At 53.0% G+C, this 20,663-nt stretch overlaps 3 protein-coding genes across 4 annotated transcripts; 2 read left to right on the top strand and 1 right to left on the bottom strand.

Moving 5' to 3' along the window:
• Positions 1 to 51: 51 nt before the first annotated feature.
• On the top strand, positions 52 to 12,031 carry SKIV2L (Ski2 like RNA helicase). Its single transcript, XM_035030533.1, has 28 exons — positions 52 to 109; positions 187 to 290; positions 1,199 to 1,308; positions 1,398 to 1,515; positions 1,596 to 1,710; positions 1,830 to 1,904; positions 2,192 to 2,245; positions 2,344 to 2,534; positions 2,712 to 2,840; positions 3,060 to 3,205; positions 3,582 to 3,728; positions 3,860 to 3,944; positions 4,122 to 4,228; positions 4,556 to 4,702; positions 4,778 to 4,874; positions 5,059 to 5,271; positions 5,355 to 5,465; positions 8,074 to 8,304; positions 9,053 to 9,190; positions 9,350 to 9,487; positions 9,630 to 9,734; positions 10,085 to 10,232; positions 10,327 to 10,453; positions 10,590 to 10,800; positions 10,973 to 11,083; positions 11,164 to 11,382; positions 11,564 to 11,704; positions 11,792 to 12,031. Exons 1-28 carry the CDS (start codon positions 88 to 90, stop codon positions 11,990 to 11,992), a joined length of 3,741 nt encoding a protein of 1,246 aa, XP_034886424.1. The 5' UTR covers positions 52 to 87; the 3' UTR covers positions 11,993 to 12,031.
• A 57-nt stretch (positions 12,032 to 12,088) lies between these two features.
• Positions 12,089 to 14,455, bottom strand: DXO (decapping exoribonuclease). 2 transcript variants are annotated; one of them, XM_035030536.1, is made up of 7 exons: positions 14,157 to 14,367; positions 13,567 to 13,971; positions 13,175 to 13,410; positions 12,866 to 13,085; positions 12,613 to 12,748; positions 12,385 to 12,479; positions 12,089 to 12,300 (listed from the first exon to the last, which is right to left on the bottom strand). In XM_035030536.1, exons 2-7 carry the CDS (start codon positions 13,920 to 13,922, stop codon positions 12,150 to 12,152), a joined length of 1,194 nt encoding a protein of 397 aa, XP_034886427.1. In that variant the 5' UTR covers positions 13,923 to 13,971; positions 14,157 to 14,367; the 3' UTR covers positions 12,089 to 12,149. The 2 variants fall into 2 exon arrangements, with proteins under 2 accessions (XP_034886427.1, XP_034886428.1); XM_035030537.1 differs by lacking the exon at positions 13,567 to 13,971 and having other exon boundaries at positions 14,157 to 14,455.
• Positions 13,921 to 20,650, top strand: STK19 (serine/threonine kinase 19). Its single transcript, XM_035030420.1, has 9 exons — positions 13,921 to 13,925; positions 14,097 to 14,213; positions 14,299 to 14,702; positions 14,806 to 14,942; positions 18,347 to 18,442; positions 18,719 to 18,858; positions 19,707 to 19,804; positions 19,912 to 20,059; positions 20,210 to 20,650. The coding sequence occupies exons 1-9, from the start codon at positions 13,921 to 13,923 to the stop codon at positions 20,253 to 20,255; spliced, it is 1,191 nt and encodes a 396-aa protein (XP_034886311.1). The 3' UTR covers positions 20,256 to 20,650.
• The last annotated feature ends 13 nt before the right edge of the window (positions 20,651 to 20,663 follow it).

The following is a 20,663-nucleotide window of genomic DNA, read 5'->3' as shown; positions in this document are numbered from 1 at the left end:
CTCCACTTCCGCCCGCTCCGGGGCGGGGCTCACTCCACGGCTTCTCGCCGCACTTCCGGTCTGCCCGGCCGCCGCGGTGGCTCCAAGATGATGGAGACCGAGCGACTCGGTGAGGGGGAGGGGGTGGAACGAAGGAGTAGTCCGGGGGTGACCCTTAACCTCTGACCTCTGACCTTCCCCCTGTAGTGCTGCCTCCTCCAGATCCCCTGGATCTGCCCCTTCGGCCGGTGGAGCTGGGATGCACAGGGCGCTGGGAGCTGCTGAATGTGCCTGGGGCTCCAGAGAGCACCGTGAGTGACTTTTGACCCTAACATTGAACTTCAAACCCCCTCCACCACTCTCCTTACTGTTGGACCCTAGCGTAACCTCATTCTTCTGTCTCTGGACTCCTGTCATCTGGGCCTGCCTTGTGCTGGACAGACCCCAGCCCAGTGGACCGGCTGTGGGTCAGAGCTCATGTGAAGACAGAGCAGGGAGTGCTGGGGATACCTGAGCGCTGAGAATTACTCTTTCTAATGTGTCTTTTCTCTTTGGAGTTACCTTGGGTCTCCAAGCACCAAGGCGCTTGTTGACGGCTAGCCTTTGAGGCCCTGACTCATCCTTAGTTTGGGGCCCCCTTTTCCTAAAACTAGTGATTCTCAAATTTAAGTGTACCTTGTAATTAGTGGCGGGGACTTTTTTTTTTTTTTTACATTTACTTATTTATTTATTTTTAAAAAGATTCTATTTATTTATTTGAGAGAGAGAGAGAATGAGAGAACATGAGAGAGGGGAGGGTCAGAGGGAGAAGCAGACTCCCTGCTGAGCAGGGAGCCCGATGTGGGGCTCGATCCTGGGACTCCAGGATCATGACCTGAACCGAAGGCAGTCGCTTAACCAGCTGAGCCACCCAGGCGTCCCAGTGGCGGGGATTTTTTAAAATGCAAATCCTAAGCCCAATCCCAGAGATTGTGAAGTTATTGTATTTTATGTTGCATTGTAACATATTAGTAATCGCTGCTGCAGGTAAATCAGTAGCAGGTAGTTTGCACTGGAAAACAGGACAATCTTTGGAAAACATTGCTTCTGCCCTGGCTGTCCTTAGTCGGTCTAAAATGTCTACTGTTTCTGACTGAACACAAATTCCATCACTTTTTTTTTTTTTGTCTGTGTCTTATCTCTTTCCTTACCTAATGCCTCTCATCTTGTCCTTTACCAGCTTCCCCACGGCCTCCCTCCCTGTGCCCCAGATCTGCGGCAGGAAGCAGAGCAGTTGTTTTTGTCATCTCCAGCCTGGTTGCCTCTGCATGGTGTGGAGCACTCCACCCGGTGAGGGGTCTGGACTAGGGAGATAGGCCCCTGAAGGGAACTGGGACAGGAGAGAAAGAACACCTGAAAATTATTTTCCTTTTCTGCAGAAAATGGCAGAGGAAAATGGATCCCTGGTCTCTCCTGGGCACACAGGGGGCCCCAGTGCCCTCCGACCTTCAGGCCCAAAGACACCCAACCACAGGCCAGATTCTGGGCTACAAAGAGGTCAGAGGCCACAAGGGGCAGAATTGGGAAAGGGTCAGAGGAAAGCTCAGCCTCACTGGGGCTGTGGTCTTTTGCCTCAGGTCCTGCTGGAGAATACAAACCTATCGGCTACCACCTCCTTGTCTCTTCGCCGGCCCCCAGGGCCCATCTCCCAGTCCCTGTGGGGGAATCCAACACAGTACCCTTTCTGGCCAGGTGACTTTTGTGGAAATGGAATGGTAGGAGAGGGTGCCCTCCATTTTCAGGGAAGGGTTCCCCACCCATCCCATAACCTCCCTACCCCATGAGTCCCTATTTGTCCACCCTCTCCCCAGGTGGAATGGATGAGCCCACCATAATAGATCTGAGCACTCGGGAGGAGGCTGAGGAGGAGATAGACTTTGAGCAAGGTGAGGTGGTGTCAGGATGGACCCTTGGGAGTAGGGCTGTGAGTCTGGGTCCTGACACACAGGGGCCCAAGCCTATCATTGGGCTGCTGCTAGCCCTTCTGTGCCTTTGAGACAATTAGGAAAAGGCATCCTTGTCATAACAATCTTTACTGTCACCTCTTGGAAAGTTGTCACAAGTACCCCATTTGCAACGTCTGTGCTGTGAATGGCATCCTGTGGGTTTGAGTAACATGTGACTTGTGTGACATTGTGTAGTAGTGCTGATTCTATCCGTCCTTGTCCTTCAGATCTTCTTACTGTTCCACCTGGCTTCAAGAAAGGTGTGGACTTTGCACCAAAGGGTGAGTTTTAGCTTTGAGATGGGGCAGAGAAGTGGTGCCCTTCTCCTGTAGAACAAAGATGGACGTGACCAGGTTTCCCTTTTTCCCTTGCTCCTCAGATCACCCAGCTCCAGCTCCCAGCTTGCTGAGCCTCAGTCGTTTGTTGGAGCCTCTGGATTTGGGTGGGGGAGATGAGGATGAGAGTGAGGCAGTGGGACAGCCAGGAATTCCCAGAGGGGACACTGTTTCTACCTCCCCTTGCAGTGCTTCCCTGGCCCGAGCAAGCAGCTTGGAGGACCTAGTGTTGAAGGTTGGTGGTTCTGGGCAGTTGAGGCAGGAAAGAAGGGGCCTTATTAGAGGGCTGGGGGTGGGGTGGGGTGGCTTGCTTGGTTAGGTTTAAGACGAAGACTGTAGCGTCTTTTGAGAGGGGTGGTAATGGAGAGCTCTCTGACTGTATCTTTAGCACCCCTACCCATGGCTTTTGCAGGAAGCATCCACAGCTGTATCCCCTCCAGAGCCCCCCAAACCCCTGCCTCAGGAGCAGTGGGCGATTCCTGTGGATGTCACCTCCCCTGTTGGTGATTTCTACCGCCTCATTCCCCAGCTGGCCTTCCAGGTAGGGTGGCCCAGTCCTCACATACTCCCCTACCTCCTGCACACTGTTCCCCTCATCTCCTCTCCCCACCCAGGCCAGATGCCTTCCAGGTCATTCTTGGGCCTCAGTCCCGGCCTTGCCTTGCTCTGGCATGCCACAGCCACCTTGCGTGCCCCAGGAGCTGGAGGCAGGAGGGCCCCTTTCCCTTCTCCAGCAGCCATCTGTTTCGCTCTCCCGCAGTGGGCATTTGAGCCAGATGTGTTCCAGAAGCAGGCCATCCTGCACTTGGAGCGGCACGATTCTGTCTTCGTTGCGGCTCATACATCTGCGGGGAAGACGGTTGTGGCTGAATACGCCATTGCCCTTGCCCAGAAACACATGACGCGGTACAGGTCCCCTCCCCTGCCTCCCCTTCCACCAGCTGGTCCTGGGTTCTCCTGCACCCTTTCTGCTTGTCATCCCTTTCCACCTCTTCCTCATCCTTCAGATGAGAGGTTTGGGGAGAAACCGAGACGGGGCCTGGAGCGAAGCAGGAAGGTGCGGTGGGGAGAGCGGTTGGAAGACCTGCGTTAGCTTTGGAAGGGGTCGGACTACACAGTTTCTGTGGGGTTGTGTCATGCAGGAGACTGTGAGGGCAGTTTGGGGGAAGAAGGGGGGCTCCTGAGCTCTGGCATGTCTCTGGGAGGGCTCAGGGTGGAAGAGGTGGTGCCACCCAGGAGTCTGTGGGGGGACTGACCGGTTGATTCCACGCCCTCTTCCCAGCACCATTTACACGTCGCCCATCAAGGCCCTGAGCAACCAGAAGTTCCGAGACTTTCGAAACACATTCGGGGATGTGGGATTGCTCACTGGGGATGTACAGCTGCACCCAGAGGCCTCCTGTCTCATTATGACCACAGAGATCCTTCGGTGAGAGATAGGTACTCAAGACGGGTGGATTTTTGGTCAGGAAGGTGAGGCTGCTCTGGACAGCATGTTGACTGAGAACAGGGTGGAGTCAGGAGCCGCTGGGGAGTCAGCCTTTGGCCTCTCCTCCCCAGCTCCATGCTGTACAGTGGCTCAGATGTCATCCGGGACCTGGAGTGGGTCATCTTTGATGAGGTTCACTACATCAATGATGCTGAGGTAGGAGGCGTGGGGGGCCCCAAACTCCAGCAGTCCTCTCCTGTGGGCCTAGATCACACACCTTTGGGGACCTTACTGCCTTCTTTGCCCCCAAATGGAACCCTTTGCGCTTCCCTAAGGGCAGAAGGGCAGCCCCCTCTGAGCTGCCTGTGACCGGTCTTCTCTCTCTGTGCCCAGCGTGGGGTTGTGTGGGAGGAGGTGCTCATCATGCTCCCTGACCACGTCTCCATCATCCTTCTGAGTGCTACTGTCCCCAACGCCCTCGAGTTCGCCGACTGGATCGGGTGAGATGCGTGCCCTGGGATGCTTGGGTGGACGGGGCTGCAACACTCCTTGGTTGGGGGAGGGGGTGAAGACTTCCGCAGTGAGGAGAGTGGTCAGGTCTTGAGGGTGGACAGGAGGAAGGGGTGGTCAGGGCATATGTCCGACTCGAGTGGCTGCATGACCCCACTTGGGTCCAGAGCATTTTGTGCATTGGGAGGTGGGATAATGGGACAGCCTTCCAGTCTGGCTCCCAGAAAAGACTGGGTGAAGCCAGAGGGGCAGTGTGGTGGGGATGTGCGTCCCTTCCTGCACTCTCGCCCCTGATCTGCTGTCTTCTCCCCACTCAGGCGACTCAAACGTCGCCAGATCTATGTGATCAGCACTGTTGCGCGCCCTGTTCCCTTGGAGCATTATCTCTTCACGGGGAACAGCCCCAAGACCCAGGGGGAGCTCTTTCTGTTGCTGGACTCCCGAGGCGCCTTCCACACAAAGGGGTAAGCTGGAGATGGGGCAGAGTCAGCGCTGGGTCCACTGGGTGTGACTGATCACCGATCCTCCCTGTGCCCCAGGTACTATGCAGCTGTGGAGGCCAAGAAGGAGCGGATGAGCAAACATGCCCAGACCTTTGGGGCCAAACAGCCCACGCATCAGGGGGGGCCTGCACAGGTGAGAACAGGCAGGCTTTGTACCTGCTACCACCTGTTTCAACTCTGTCCATTCTTCCTGCGTTCTCCAGAGGTTTGGACTTGAGCTTTGAACACTGTCCAACTTGACATGTTTCACCTCCCCTCACTTTGGCCGTGACTGGTTCAGGGACTCAACCTTTGCCCCTTTCTGCCCCCTTCCCCAGGATCGCGGTGTGTACCTATCCCTCCTGGCCTCCCTCCGCACCCGTGCACAGCTGCCCGTGGTGGTGTTCACCTTCTCCCGGGGTCGCTGTGATGAGCAAGCCTCGGGCCTCACCTCCCTTGACCTCACCACAAGTTCAGAGAAGAGTGAGATTCACCTCTTCCTACAGCGCTGCCTTGCTCGCCTCCGTGGCTCTGACCGCCAGCTGCCCCAGGTGTGGATGGGGGGTCTTGGAGACTGGTGGGGAGAGGATTCTCCACCACCTTATTCCTGACCATGGGCCTCGGCTCCCTGCAGGTCCTACACATGTCCGAGCTTCTGCACCGTGGCCTGGGTGTGCACCACAGTGGCATCCTGCCTATTCTTAAAGAGATCGTGGAGATGCTCTTTAGTCGAGGCCTGGTCAAGGTACACGCACTGGTAGAAGGGGGACTCCTCAGAGCACTCGCTGCTCCCTTCAGGGCTGCCCAGAGGGTGGAGGGGCAGAGCTTTAGACAAGACAGCGCGGTGGTTAAGAACTTGGGCTCTGGGGCACCTGGGTGGCTCAGTTGGTTAAGCGGCTGCCTTCGGCTCAGGTCATGATCCCAGGGTCCTGGGATCGAGCCCCGCATCGGGCTCCCTGCTTGGCGGGGAGCCTGCTTCTCCCTCTCCCTCTGCCTGCCTCTCTGCCTACTTGTTCTCTCTCTCTATCTCTCTGTCAAATAAATAAATAAAATCTTTAAAAAAAAAAAAAAAAAAAAAGAACTTGGGCTCTGGGTCCAGATTGCCTGCATGTGAATCCCAGCTCCACTACTTACTCGCTGTGTGACCTCAGGCAAATTCCTTAACCTTCCTGAACTTTAGCTTTCCCATCTTAAAATGGAGAGGCACAAGATAGGTATGGCAGTATTCAGAAGAGAAACCCAAAAAGCTAGCAAGTGTCTGAAAAGTTATTAGTCATCAGAAAAATGCAAATTAAAATACTCAACAAGAAATGACTTTACAGGGGCGCCTGGGTGGCTCAGTCGTTAAGCGTCTCCCTTCGGTTCAGGTCATGATCCCAGGGTCCTGGGATTGAGCCCTGCATCGGGCTCCCTGCTCGGCGGGAAGCCTGCTTCTCCCTCTCCCACTCCTCCCCCTGCTTGTGTTCTCTCTCTCGCTGTGTCTCTTTCTGTCAAATAAATAAATACAGTCTTTAAAAAAAAGAAATGACTTTATAGCTACGAGATTGGCAACGTTTAGGAAACTGGCTAACGCCACGTGTTGCCAGACATTGGAGACTATAGGATTATAGGAACCCTCATGTAGGTGTAGCCAGTCTGGAGTGCATCTGGCATTCTTGAGGCAAAAAAATATATAATATATTCTTTGACCCTAAATTCCATTTTTGGGTATATAGTACAAAGAAGTTCCCACCCTGGTCTATGAGTGAAAATGTCCACTCTTCTTTGTTGGCTATAATCTTGTGGTTGGGTGCTGGTGACACCAAGGTGCCCTCCCTGTTAGAGTGGGTAGGTAACTGTCTGGGATGCGCCGCACAGTGCTCTGCAGCAGTGGGAAACAATGGATTAGTTATAACCACAGGAACAGTCAGGGGTGTTGAAAATACTGTGGCGGAAAGCAGAAAAGAAAACGTGAGATGCATGATTGCCTTTATTTTGTTACTACTTTTTATTTGAGTATAGTTGACACACAATGTTTCATTAGTTTCAGGTGTACAGCGTGGTAATTCGTTTTCTGATTATATAGTGAGCGTAAGTTTACATGGTATGCCGTGCTCACCACAAGTGTGACTACCGTCCTTCACCATACGTTGCTGTTATAATGTCATTGACTCTATTCCTTATGCTGTGCCTTCTGTGCCTGTGACTTCTTCATTCCATGACTGGAAGCCTCTATCTCCCACTCCCCTTCACCCATTTTGTCCATCTCCCCACCCCCTTCCCTCTGGCAACTGTCTGTTCTCTGTATTTATAGGTCTGATTCTGCTGGTTTGATTCTTTATTCATTTGTTTTGTTTTTTAGATTCCACATGAGTGAAATCATATGGTATTTGTCCTCAGTCTGACTTATTTCACTTAGCATACATACTGTGCTGTGGGTCCACCCATATTGTCACAGATGGCAAGATCTCATCCTTTTTAATAGTCCAATACACACTCCACATCTTCTTTACCTATTCATGTATTGATAGACACTTGGGTTGTGTCCATATCTTGGTTATTGTAAATAGTGCTACAATAAACATAGGAGTGCATATATCTTTTTTTTTTTATTTTTTATTTTTTAGAGAGTTGTGGGGGAGGGACAGAGGGAGAGAGAATCTTAAGCAGGCTCCGTGCCCAGCGCAGAGCCCAACGCGGGGCTGACTCAGGGCTTGATCTCACAACCCTGAGATCGTGACCTGAGCCAAAATCGAGTCGGACGCTTAACCAACTGAGCCACCTAGGCGCCCTATCATATATCTTCTTGAATTAGGGTATAACTGCCTTTAACGTGGATTATAAATTCATGCACTCAAAACAAGATATAATCTGCAAGAATATATTCACACAAAAAGATACTCTACGCTGGGATGATTGATGGTGCGGGGGATGGGAGTGAGCTATGGGGGTTATAAGAAAAGAAGTAGAGGGGCGCCTGGGTGGCTCAATCGGTTAAGCGTTTGCCTTCGGCTCAGGTCATGATCCCAGGGTCCTGGGATCGAGCCCCGCGTCGGGCTCCCTGCTCTGCGGGAAGTCTGCTTCTCCCTCTCCCCCTGTCTGCTGCACCCCCTGCTTGTGCGTGCGCTATCTCTGTCAAATAAATAAATAAAATCTTAAAAAAAAAAAAAAGAAGTAGACAGTTAAATAGATAAAATGAGGAAAATACAGTGCTTGGGCTATAGATTTGCCCTGAAAGTTAAGTGAGATCCTGTGAGTTAACCGTCTGGGACCATGCCTGGTGCTTACTTAGCCTCAGCTACAAAGTAGGGTGCACTTGACCAGGGCTGGGTGTCAGTGTTGAACCTCTTTGTTGAACTCTTTTCCCCCATCAGGTCTTGTTTGCCACAGAGACCTTTGCCATGGGTGTAAACATGCCTGCCCGAACGGTGGTGTTTGACTCCATGCGGAAGCACGATGGCTCCACCTTCCGGGACCTGCTCCCTGGAGAGTACGTGCAGATGGCAGGCCGGGCAGGCCGGAGGGGCCTGGACCCCACAGGCACTGTCATCCTGCTCTGCAAGGGCCGTGTGCCTGAGATGGCAGACCTGCACCGCATGATGATGGTGAGCCAGGGTGGTATGAGGCTGAGCTGGGAGGGCCCCAGCTCTGGGCACCTGCTGAATTCTCTCTTCCAACCCTCTTCCCCTCTCCTTTCTTTCCACAGTTGACCCTTGAACAGTGTAGGGCTAGGGGCACTGACCTCCCGCACAGTCAGATATCCATGTATAACTTTTGACTCCTGAAAAACTACTAATAGCCTATGCTGTTGGCTCGAAGCTTTACTGGTAACAGACAATCAACACCTATATGTTGATCAACATACCTATATGTATGTTGTATGTGTTATATGTTGTGTTCTCACAATGAAGCTGGAGATGAGAAAATGTTATGAAGGAAATTATAGGAAAGAGAAAATACTTATGGGACTATACAATATTTATTGAATATAATCCATGTGTAAGTGAACCCACGAAGTTCAAACCCATGGTGTTCAAGGGTCAACTGTACGTTTTTCTTTTGCCTGGGAGAAACCAAGGTCAGAATGAGCATATCTGAGGATTAGACTGAATGTCATCTCTAGTCTTTTGTCACTGTGAAGACAGAGCTAGGTAGAACCTTTGAGGGTCTCTTTAGTTTTTTCCCTTTATTTTGCAGAGAAGGCGAGTAAGCAGTTTGTCTAGGGTCCCATGGTTGCAGAGTGGGGATGAGATCTGCTAGGAGTGGAACTGGTCCCCAGAGGGCTGGCTGGGGAGCAGCTGGTCCCCCTGCCCGACCCCCCCAAGTCTCACTGGCTTCTCTGACCCGGCCCAGGGGAAGCCGTCACAGCTGCAGTCCCAGTTCCGACTCACGTACACCATGATCCTGAACCTGCTGCGGGTGGATGCCCTTAGGGTGGAGGACATGATGAAGAGGAGCTTCTCCGAGTTTCCATCCCGCAAGGACAGTAAGGTGAGGAGTTTGGGATGACCAGTATACTGGGCAGGCTGTTGGGACAAGGGAAGCCAGGCTGGGAAGGGCGGACATCTAGAGATCAGGGGGTGCAGGTGGGGAGGGTGGCACACTGGGCTTGGAGACTGTCCTTTCACACCTCCCCCCACTTCCACCCAGGCCCATGAACAGGCTTTAGCTGAACTGACCAAGAGACTGGGGGCCTTGGAGGAACCTGACACGACTGGCCAACTGGTTGACCTGCCTGAGTATTACAGCTGGGGGGAGGAACTGACAGAGACCCGGAGCCTGATCCAGGTGAGTGTTGGGGGGGGGTGATGGAGGAAGGGGGGAAGAGAATGTGACACTCTGGGTGCTCCTGAACCTAATCCCAGCCTAGTCTCTGTGTCCCTGTGATGCTTCCTTCATTCTCCCCTTTGTGTGCGTCCCCACTCTTCAGCGACGCATCATGGAGTCTGTGAATGGGCTCAAGTCTCTCTCAGCGGGAAGGGTAGTGGTTGTGAAGAATCAGGAGTATCACAACACATTGGGTGTGATCCTGCAGGTGAGGGCAATGGAAACTTGGACCCCAGAGGGAGGGAGCGGGGAGGAGGAGGGAGGGGGAGGAGGGAGGAGGCAGCCCTATCTCCATTTTCCCCACTTGGCTGGGGGCATTTGTAGTCACAACGGTGTACTCATATGCCCCCTTGCTCTCCTTTCCTGTTGTCACCCCTTTGTGCCTACCTCCTTGTCCCCTTCTGAAGACTGTTCTGACTGACTTGGTTACCAGTCCATGTTGGTGGGCTCCACAGTTGCTCCGTGATCCCTGCCTGAGGGTGGGGATCTGCTCTCTGCACTCTGTCTTTGATGTCTGCTCCTTACATTGCCCTGGCCTGGCCTCCCCCCCTTCCCTAGGTCTCCTCAAACTCCACCAACAGGGTATTTACCACCCTAGTCTTGTGTGATAAGCCTGTGTGTGAGGACCCACAGGAGAGGGCACCAGCCACCCCAGATGTGCCCTACCCCGATGATCTTGTGGGATTCAAGCTGTTCCTGCCTGAAGGTGAACATGGGGCAGATGTCCAGGTTCCTGACAGCAGTGCGGGCCAGATGCCTGGGTCCACGGTAACGTTTGACCCTGCTCTCCCCTTTCCCAGGGCCCTGTGACCACACAGTGGCCAAGCTCCAGCCAGGAGATGTGGCCGCCATCACCACCAAGGTGCTCCGGGTGAATGGGGAAAAGATCTTGGAGGACTTCAGCAAGAGGCTGCAACCAAAATTCAAGTCAGAGATGCTGGAGGGATCCTTTTTCTGGGGAGGGACCATGTAGTGGGGTGTGGGGAGGTGTGGCTGGGGTGTCGGGGGCTTCTGTGGAAGAAAAGACTCTGCCCTAGGTTTCAAGACTTTGCTCCTTCCTCAGGAAGGATCCTCCCATTGCAGCCGTGACCACTGCTGTGCAGGAACTGCTGCGTCTGGCTCAGGCCTATCCAGCGGGACCCCCTACCCTTGACCCTGTCAATGACCTGCAGCTCAAGGATGTGTCAGTGGTAGAGGGGGGGCTCCGGGCCCGCAAGCTGGAGGAGCTGATCTGGGGGGCTCAGTGTGTGCACAGCCCCCGCTTCTCTGCCCAGGTAGGGTCCTGGACGCCAGCTCCCAAGCTGAGAGGTGTGTGTGTGCGGGGGTGCGGGTTTCCCTTCTGGTCCCTTGTAGACCAGCCAGCCCCATCTCTGCCCTCGTCCTTGGTGCCCTCCTGCCTTGGGGCACGGGGAAGGCTAATGCGCTTCTGCTGGTGGCTCTCTGCAGTACCTGAAACTGCAGGAGCGAATGCGGATACAGAAGGAGATGGAGCGACTACGCTTCCTGCTGTCGGATCAGTCACTGCTGCTGCTCCCAGAGTACCACCAGCGAGCAGAGGTGGGAGGGGCAGCCGTGGGGGGCGGGGGGCTAGTGAGGGAGAAGATAGCAGGCTCCCAACACCTACCATCTTTCTTCAGGTGCTCCGAACCCTGGGTTATGTAGACGAGGCAGGCACTGTGAAGCTGGCGGGGCGGGTGGCTTGTGCCATGAGCAGCCATGAGCTCCTCCTCACTGAGCTCATGTTCGACAACGCTCTGAGTGCCCTGCGGCCAGAGGAGATTGCGGCCCTACTCTCCGGCCTGGTCTGCCAGAGCCCTGGGGACCCCGGGGAGCAGCTCCCAAGCACCCTCAAACAGGTATGGGACACCCACCCCACTTCCCCCCTCTTGGCTCTCGCATTCCCAGTCCCCATCTCCAAGTGACCCCTTCCAGCCCTGTTAAGTGCCTCTAAGAGCTGGCATGCCTTCTTCCTTGACCTGGGCCTCCTTACTCCTGGAGAAGGAAGCAGGGTCTGAGCCTCTCCTTCCCCATCTGCAGGGAGTGGAACGTGTCCGGGCTGTGGCCAAGCGGATTGGTGAGGTCCAGGTGGCCTGTGGCCTGAACCAGACAGTGGAGGAATTTGTGGGGGAGCTGAATTTTGGGCTGGTCGAGGTTGTGTACGAGTGGGCCCGGGGCATGGTGAGTAACTGGGGTTTTGTGGACGGCTGGTTGGGGAGAGGCTGCCCAGGTCTACCACATTCAGTCCTCACCCTGCTTCCCCCACAGCCCTTCTCTGAACTGGCGGGGCTGTCAGGGACCCCTGAGGGCCTGGTGGTCCGCTGCATCCAGCGCCTGGCCGAGATGTGTCGCTCGCTGAGGGGGGCAGCCCGCCTCGTAGGCGAGCCTGTGCTAGGTGCCAAGATGGAGACGGCAGCTACCTTGCTACGGAGGGACATTGTCTTTGCGGCCAGCCTGTACACTCAGTGAATTCTGTGTAACAATGTAGTAATAAAACAGCAAGCCACCTGCGTGTACTTGAGGTGTTGGGCAGGGATGACTCAGGCAAAAGACACAGCAAGAAGAACCACCTAGAAATATGCTTTTTATCTGTGCACACGGAGATAGGACCAGCCCCTTTGAAGTCTCAGTCTTTGGGGGAAGGTGTCTTGGGGGCTGATGGGAGGTCCTGGGTCATGGCTTCCACATACCACGTGGGCAGGAAGGCATAGGGTGCATCTCGATGTTTAGACACTGTGACTGGGCTGCCAGGCTCCCAGGAGAAGAGATGGACAAGCCTAGGGGGCACATGGAGTCACAAGTTGAGGGCTGGAGGAGAGCTCTGGGGACCCAGAGGGCAGGGGCAGAGCTAAATGCCTCACCTGGGGTCATCCTGGACAACGGTGTTCTGGGCAAAGCTAAGGAAGGCGGCACAGAAGTTCATGCACACGGAGGGATTCCAGCCATCACGGTCGTTCTGGAGGGAACCGAGGAGGAGGCAGAAGACAGGCAGTGAGGGGGGCGGGGGGAGGCGGACTGCAGCCTGGAACACTGGACCTGTGGTCCTGGTGTGGGGGATGCAGGTGGGAGCTGCGACACCGCTGCCTTACCCTGACATATTCGAACATCTCCATGGTAGGAAAGGTCTTGAGGGAACAGACGAAACCCTCTGGGTTACGGAAGCCAGCAACGACGTTTGGGACCCCCAAAAGGAATGACTGAGCCCACCATTTTAGGAGCTTATGTCTGTCAGGAAAGGCAAGGGGTCAGTAGGACCCTTCCTCCATCCTCCAGCTTCTTCCCCCAGGTCCCTTTTCCAGCTATCCGTTCTAGGCTCTCACCCTACCCAACCCCATCCTGAACCTGTAGAAGCTCCTCCAGTGGCCAGGCCTGTGCATCTCCTTGGAGGTCTTGAGCTCCACATAGCAGGCAGGGGGCTGTATGGATGGGGCCTGGGGGTCCGTGCAGTCTACCTCCCCTGAGAAGAGTAGACGATGGTTTCCCAGGCGGCTGCGTAGCACAGAGCAGAAGGCCACATTGGTGTTAACCTCCCCAGAGGGGTCCGGGGAGCTTCCAGGTTTGTCTGCACAAGGAGAGAAGCAGCAACAAGGGTGGGGGCTTTCAATCTCCGGGGAAGGGGGAGGGGGCTGATAGACCAGGGGCAAGTCTCACCTGCACACATGTACTGCTCAAACTTGTACCCCATGTACATAAGCTCCCGGAGGAGGGGTGGCCGGGCAAGCCTCTGGGCCCGAGCTGCTGGTGTCTCTACCTCACTCAGGTACAGTGTGCCCTGGAAGCGGGAGGCTGCCAGCTGCCAGCCCTCCTGCTGCTCATACGGTGTCGTCAGCAATTTGGTCAGATGCCCCCGCCATGTCACTATGGCCCCTGCCAGCCAGCCTGGACCCCTAAGAGAGAGGAGTAAGAAGCATTAGCTCAGACGATTTCCCCAAAGAAGAACCTAGGTTCCTTCTCAAGACCAAACTCACTCCAGCTTTGGGTTTCCTAATTTTAGAAGGTAGGTGCAGATGTCTAGATCTACCTGTGTGCTATACTTTGCTCACCCCTCCAGCTTGCCTCGGTGATCCAGGAGCCAGCGCAGCAAGTGGTCCAGTCCCTCTTGGACCTCCTCATCCCTGGGCTGGTATCGATCAGGGTAACCATCTCTGAGATCAAAGTGGGGGCCTTGGTCATTGGTAGGGGGTGGGCTGTAGTAGCACAAGGCTTGAGCATCTCCATGGTACTGGCGTTGTGCATCCAGGGAAAAGCAGCCCAATTCGGAAGGGCGCCCATAGAAAGGGAAGGGCCCAGAGTAGAGAGCTGGGTCTGTGGGCAGCAAGGATGCTGGGCTGGGGAGTTTGTTCCGAGGCTCAGCTGCCTCTACCTTCTCCGCTCTTCTCTTGTTCTCTCTGCAATCCATGAGGTCCTGAGAACTGGGGGTTGGGAAGTTATCCTTTCCCAGAGGAGGCCTGAAAAAGGGGGCCTCTGGGTCAGGACTAGGCGAACCTACTGATGGCCAGGCTCTGGCCCTGAAACAGAACCAAGGCCGGGTGCACATCCCACCTTTTCCCTTGACCTATACCCCCGCCTCCAGATGCTCCAAACGCAGTGAGCTGAGGAAGGCTGTCCGCGCTCTGAGCAAGGATCTGATTACCTCAAAGCCCGCCAACCTCCACCTCCACCTCCACCTCCGCGGGGCTAAGGCGTCACGGCAAGTGCGTCCAGAAGTCGGGATGGCACGCAAAGGTGGTTTTCCGCCCTCCGAGATGCAATCACTCAGCGACGGTGGCGGGCAGACCCCTCAGCGGCGCGGGCTGGGGTGCGCTTCACCCCGGAAAGTCGAGCTCCACCCCGCCGCCCACGCGTTCCCGGCCCCGAGCGCCGGCGGAGGAAGCCAATCCCGGCAGGCGTGCGGCGGCGCTCCTCTCGGGCCGGCTGAAAGAGCAAGTTGACGCCTCTTTGGTCCCACGTCATCTTTCTTCCACCCGGCGGGCCGGCTTCCCGGGAGACCGACGTCACTGCTCTGCGCCGGAAGACGCCGTCTCCGTGTCCCCTTCCCTCAACACCGGCCTCTTCCCCGGCAGCCTGAGATCCCAGGATATGAGCCGGAAGAGGCAGCGCCTGGTCCCGGACGCCTTTGGGCTGAAGAGGCGGCGGGAACGAGGGCAGGCAGAGGTGGATCCTCTGAGGGGCGAGTCAGGTAAGCGCGGCGGCCCCGGGACGAGGCGGGGAGGGGCGTGCGGTGGGAGAACGGCGCCCCCCCGCCCCCCTTCCCGCCTCAATGACCCGGTCTCTCCGCCCAGGGTCGGCGCGCGCGGCCGTCGCCGAGCTGGTGCAGCTGTTCCCGCGAAGCCTGTTCGAGGACGCGCTGCCGCCCATCGCGCTGAGGAGCCAGGTGTACAGCCTTGTGCCCGACCGGACGGCGGCCGACCGACAGCTGGTGAGTGGCGTCGGAGCGACGGACGGAAGCCGCTTCCCGGCGTCGCGGGCGCTCCCGAGGGTCCCCATCACCCAGACGCTCAGTGGGTCCGCCGGCGCTCCGCCGCGCAGGGGGCGTTCGGTCTCTCTGTGCCGGGCCCTGCGGGGCCAAGGAAAACCCTCTGTTAAAAGACCCTCCGGAAGTAGGGACCATGCCACATCGTGGAAGTGGAAGAGCGACTCTTTTGGGGGGAAACGGAGTCCTCGGGCATAGTTGGAGCTTGACAGCGCGGGGAATGCAGGCAGGCGTCAGAGCGGCAGGCCTTGGGCGGCAGTGCTGTTTCTGCCTTAACACCGAAGGCGATGAGCTGGAAGAGAATGTTAACCAGGAGCGGGAACGCTGCGTTGCGTGGTTTGGAGGGAGTGAGATGAGACGGGGAGGTCAGTCAGGAAGACATTGCAGCGGAGAACTGATGAAGGCCTGAATGAGGGGAGTGCAGGTGGGAGGGCGAGGATGGGTGAAGGTGAGGGATGTGGGGAGTGGGGAAGAGGGAGGAGTCTCAGATGACTCAGATTTTCGGGATGACGAGACTGAGTGGGTTGGTGGAGTAGGAGGAGGAGGAGAATAGAGTAGGAGGGCACTGAGTTGTTGGGGTGGTTGGAATGTTTGATTCTGTAGAGTTGGAGGTGCTTGGGGAGCATCCAAAGGCAAATGTGTAGTGGACAGTTGGATATGAGGGACTGGAGAGAATTTTGGGCCAGTGATACTAGATTTGAAGTCATTGAGGTATGAGCAGTGGTTCAGTCTGTGGATGTGGGTGAGATTGGGTAGGAAGAGTGAGTAGAGGAGTAATTTTTAACCTTTTTACAGACTTTAAAAGATAATGAAAGCTATGGCTCTCTCTTTTCAGGAAAATGCATACATGCCACATACATACAAGGTGTATGTGCATTTTTTTGTGGGGGGAGGAGAGGTTGTTTCATAGGTCCTCTGAGGTCCAGGGTTAAGGACCTCAAGTTTAGAGTGAAAGGGCCAAATCTACAAAGCTGAGAGATACCCACGTTTAAGGCAGTGTTTCTCAAAGTATGTCCTGAGTTCTACCTGTATCAGAATTACCTGGGCTACTTAATCAAAAATAAAGGTTCCTGGGACTCACCTAAGGCTGATAGATGCACATTTCTTCAGGTAGGATCTGGGAATCTACATTTTGAATTACTGTCTCAAGCGATTCTTAATGTTCCTTAAAATTTGGGATCCATTGATGTAAGGGAAAAGCAGAGGAAGAAGAGTCTCTGGTAGAGGCTGAGAAGGAATTGCCAGAGTTAGGAGGAACCCAGGAAGAAGCCTATTGAGAAAGCAAATAGATTTTCAAGGAGGTAAAGTAGTTGGCAGTGTTAGAACCTGCGATTTAAGGCAGTGGTTGGTAAAGGGATTAAGTAAAATAATATCCAAAATCTGTCCATTGGATTTAGCAGGTGGAAGATTAATGGCAACCTGTCAGGACGAAAAGAGGGAAGAAAAGGAAGATGGAGACTAGCTCCACTCTCATGAGGAAGTGAGTTAGACAGAACCACTCCTTATAGAGTATTTGTTGTTTTTTTAATTTACTGATGTTAGCCTAAATTTTAAAAAAGCTTTAAAAATTGTACAAAGGAAAATATAAACACACACAATTCAAAGAATGTTCATAAAGCAGATACTCATTTAACCACCACCCAAGGCCGTCTATAGCTACATATATCACTCTCCGATCAAAAGGACTTCTGTCCCTTGGTGGCAACTATGATCCTGACTGGTATGATAATTGTTCCTTTGTTTTTTTTATACCACCTGTGTGTTTACCTGTAAGCAGCATAGCTTAGTTTTATCCATTTTTGACCTTGATATAAACAAAATCATACTGTATATATGTATTACTGTATTTATATCTTGTTTCATTAGATGAATACTTTTGAAATTCTCCGTTTCATGTAGCAATAGTTCATTTGCTTTCATAGATTCTTATTTTGTGAATATGTCTCATTTTGTTCTAGTGAAAAAAATTGTTTCTAGGCAATTGTTAATTTATCATCTAAATTTTCACATTTATTAGCATAAAGTTTGTAGTTTCATTTTATTGTCTATAGGATGTGTAGCTATGACCCTTTTCCCATTCTTTGTATTGATTATTTGTGCTTTTTCTAGTCTCTTCCTCCCCCCCCGCCCCGTTTTCTTGGTCAGTCTCACCAGTAGCTTATCAATTTTAATAGTCTTTCAGTGAATTAATGTTTAGCTTTGTTGCTCTCTTGTACACATGTTTTGTATTTTATTGGTGTTTCCCCTCTACTGTTGGGCTTATTTTACTTTTTTTCCCATTAATTTCATCCTCTCATCATTTCTAATATATGCGTGTCAAGTTGTAGTTTATTTTAAGCATGTGCAGATATATATATCGTTTTGGCACATATTTTAGTGATCATCCGGTTTAAAATATGTTCTAACTTCTTTTGTGATCTTTTTTCTTTGACCAAGGGTTGATTAGAAATGTATGTCTTAATTTTATGCATTTCCATATTACCTGTCAACAATTAGTTGTTACTAATTTCTTTCTTTTTTTTTTTTTTTAAGATTTTATTTATTTGACAGAGAGAGAGACACAGCGAGAGAGGGAACACAAGCAGGGGGAGTGGGAGAGGGAGAAGCAGGCTCCCCGCAGAGCAGGGAGCCCGATGCGGTGCTCGATCCCAGGACCCTGGGACCATGACCTGAGCTGAAGGCAGATGCTTGACGACTGAGCCACCCAGGCGCCCCTGGTTGTTAACTAATTTCTGACACAAATGCTATTGTGTTCAGAGACCCCATACACAATATGATGTCAGTCATTTGAAGTTTATTGAGACTTGCTTTGTGCTATGTGGTCAGTTTTGCTAAATATTCTATGTATATTTGAAGAGAATGTGTATTTTTCAGTTATTAATTTCTTAGTAACTAAAGTTAGTGGAAGTTATTTCCTCACTTATTCTTGTCTGTTCTGAGTTTATGAGAGGTGGAGTGATACACTTTAGTGATTATGGATTTGCTAGTATCTCTTCAAATATTTTCTCTACCTTCCCACCTTCCTTCACCCAAAGTCTTGACTGTTAATTCCTTGAAGGCAGGGCCTATGTCTTAAAAACTATTTTATCTTAGTGTCTGGCATATGATTGGAAAATATATATTGCTTGCTTGATAGGCAACTGATAAGGTGGGTGGATGGGAAGCTGGGTAACTAATTTGAAAAGACTATATTTAGTTATCCACCCTGATTCTCTCCCCACAGTTTTTCCTTTGCATAGAGAAAAACTCCCAATCTTGGCAATAAAATCTCCCTACCCAAAAGTGCCCAGAGTATACCAGAGTATCTTATCCTGATACCCCTCTTTTTACTCCCATCTCTCTGGAGGCAGAAGGCGCTTCAAGAGCAGGGGGAGATCAGAATCATCCAGCTAGGCTTTGACTTGGACGCCCATGGAATTATCTTCACTGAGGACTACAGGACCAGAGTGCGTATAAATGTGTGTGTGCATGGGGGGGAGGGGGGGCAAGCAGGGAAATTGGAGAATGGAAATAAAAAGAAAAAGAAACAATTCTCCCACTCTACGTGTCACAGAGAGGACACAGGGCTCTGGTGAGTAGTAATATAAAGGAGAAGAAAAGGAGAAAAAGTATGAGAGGTAGAAGGACATGAGCGAAAGGGAAAACAGGAAGAGAAATGTCATGGAAGTGGTCAGTGGAGGCTGAGGGTGGGGCCAGACCACATCTCTCATCTCTGGTTCCAGGTCCTCAAGGCCTGCAATGGCCGACCATATGCTGGGGCAGTGCAAAAGTTTCTGGCTTCGGTACTTCCAGCCTGTGGGGACCTTAGCTTCCAGCAAGACCAAATGACACAGACCTTCGGCTTCAGGGACGCAGAGATCACGTGAGACTTGGGGGAACAACAGAACTCAGGCATCTGATACTTCCCTGCCTCTTTCCAGTTCTATCCAGCCTTGTCCTTCTTCTGGTGCACCTGCCAAAAAGATGGACTCTTCTTTTTAGGAAAATGACCTAAATTTGTACTCCTCCCTTGAGAGAGGAGACCTGTTTTATTTGAGGCCGTGGAAAGAGCCCTAGGCTAGAATTCAAGAGATCTGGGTGGCTAATCCAATGAATTTAGAGGCCCGGCAGGCACCATAAATGCCTGATGTGAACCCTGCTGAGACTAAGAGAGCAAGAGAACGGTAGGAGATTGGATGCCCCTAAAGCCTTCACATTGAAAAGCAGTGACTGGACAAGGGCAAAGTAAAAATTCCATTTCAGGGGGCCTTACCTGGCTCAGGCTCCCTACTTTGTAACCCAAGGTACGTGTGAAAGCATTTTGTAAACTTCTTAGTAAGACGTGGGAGGAGCCCTGGTGAGGCATGCGTAGGCAGTGGCAGGAGCACAGAAGAAAGGCCCTTGTTTCTCCCCTGGGGTTGAGCTGAGGCTGTGTCAGGGCATGTGGTCAAGGAGAGCTTCTGGGAGGAGAAGCTGCTTTAGTTGAACAAGTAATAGTAATAGGAAAAGAAAGAATGGGAGTGGGGGGCAACCCAGGTAGAGGAATGGAAGCAAGGGCCGGGGCACCGAACACCAGGGTGTGAGCAGAGAACCACTCCAGGGTGGGCTTCTGTTACTTAGTCCCCTTGCATGGTTGCCCAGTTTTGGGGAGACAGTATCCAAGCATCATTGGGCAAGGAGAGTGTTCTTAAAGCCCAAGCCTCCTCTCTTCTGGCTTCCCACCCTCCTTAGGCAGCTAGTGAATGCTGGAGTCCTCACCGTCCGAGATGCCGGGAGTTGGTGGCTGGCTGTGCCGGGAGCTGGGAGATTCATTAAATATTTTGTTAAAGGTATTCTATCCGTAGCTCAAGCCCTCACTGGCTCAAGAATACCTTTGGGTAGCTCCTCGGGGTCCAGGCCTTATTCACCTTTCTCCTCTCCTGTGCCATTTCTCCAGGGCGCCAGGCTGTCCTTGGCATGATCCGGAAGGCCAAGTACCGAGAGCTACTCCTATCAGAGCTTTTGGGCCGGCGGGCACCTGCCGCGGTGCGACTTGGCCTCACCTACCACGTGCATGACCTCATTGGGGCCCAGCTGGTGGACTGGTGAGTCTGTCTCACCCACAGCCTATGGCAGATGACCGAGCAGTGACCCAAGGTTGGATTCCCTCTGGAATATCCCAGGCCAAGCTCTGAGTTTTCCCCAAACTTTTGGCCTAGGTATCTGGCTCCAGCCTCGTCTTTTCTTTTGCACAGTGTCTCCACCACTTCTGGAACTCTCCTCCGCCTGCCAGAGACGTGACGATTCTGCTTGTCATTGCATACCTCCCCAGAGTGGGGTGAGAGGGGCTCAGGAGTACTGTCCAGTGGTGGCTGAGACAGGGTCACCTTGGGAAGGCGAGGGAGCCCGGATGACTGTTGGCGTTGTATCTGCACAAAGGGTCAGACGTGATTGCTGCTGTTTACCTGGGCTCTGACCCAGTGGTGGGGTTTGGGCAATGCTTCTCTGCCCTTCCATGGAAGTGGAGCCTGAAAGCATGCCAAGGCCATGGCTGTTGCCTTCCTTGCAGCAAAGTACTGCTGTCACATTCTTGGGATAGGAAGATGGGATTTCTGGGGAGGCTGGTGAGGGAGGGCAGAATCCTCTGTCCTACATGTCGAGGTAAACTGCCAAATAAAGTACTTCTGCCTGTGCAATTTCCTGGATGTT

Source organism: Mirounga leonina, unplaced genomic scaffold (assembly GCF_011800145.1).
Source record: "Mirounga leonina isolate KUSES-001 unplaced genomic scaffold, KU_Mleo_1.0 Mir_366, whole genome shotgun sequence".
Taxonomy (NCBI): Eukaryota; Metazoa; Chordata; class Mammalia; order Carnivora; family Phocidae; genus Mirounga; species Mirounga leonina.
This window is presented reverse-complemented; position numbering and strand designations above follow the sequence as displayed.

Excerpts from the sequence above, each read along its gene's own strand:
- SKIV2L (XM_035030533.1), top strand. The coding sequence starts at position 88 with ATGATGGAGACCGAGCGACTCG. Across the intron at positions 1,905-2,191 it reads GGAGATAGACTTTGAGCAAG|ATCTTCTTACTGTTCCACCT; the intron begins GTGAGGTGGTGT and ends CTTGTCCTTCAG. Across the intron at positions 3,729-3,859 it reads ATGACCACAGAGATCCTTCG|CTCCATGCTGTACAGTGGCT; the intron begins GTGAGAGATAGG and ends TCTCCTCCCCAG.
- STK19 (XM_035030420.1), top strand. Across the intron at positions 14,943-18,346 it reads CGGCGGCCGACCGACAGCTG|AAGGCGCTTCAAGAGCAGGG; the intron begins GTGAGTGGCGTC and ends CTCTGGAGGCAG. Across the intron at positions 19,805-19,911 it reads CATTAAATATTTTGTTAAAG|GGCGCCAGGCTGTCCTTGGC; the intron begins GTATTCTATCCG and ends CCATTTCTCCAG.
- DXO (XM_035030536.1), bottom strand. The coding sequence starts at position 13,922 with ATGGATTGCAGAGAGAACAAGAGAAGAGCGGAGAAGGTAGAGGCAGCT. Across the intron at positions 13,411-13,566 it reads CACCGAGGCAAGCTGGAGGG|GGGTCCAGGCTGGCTGGCAG; the intron begins GTGAGCAAAGTA and ends CCTCTCTCTTAG. Across the intron at positions 12,480-12,612 it reads AGATGTTCGAATATGTCAGG|AACGACCGTGATGGCTGGAA; the intron begins GTAAGGCAGCGG and ends GGTTCCCTCCAG.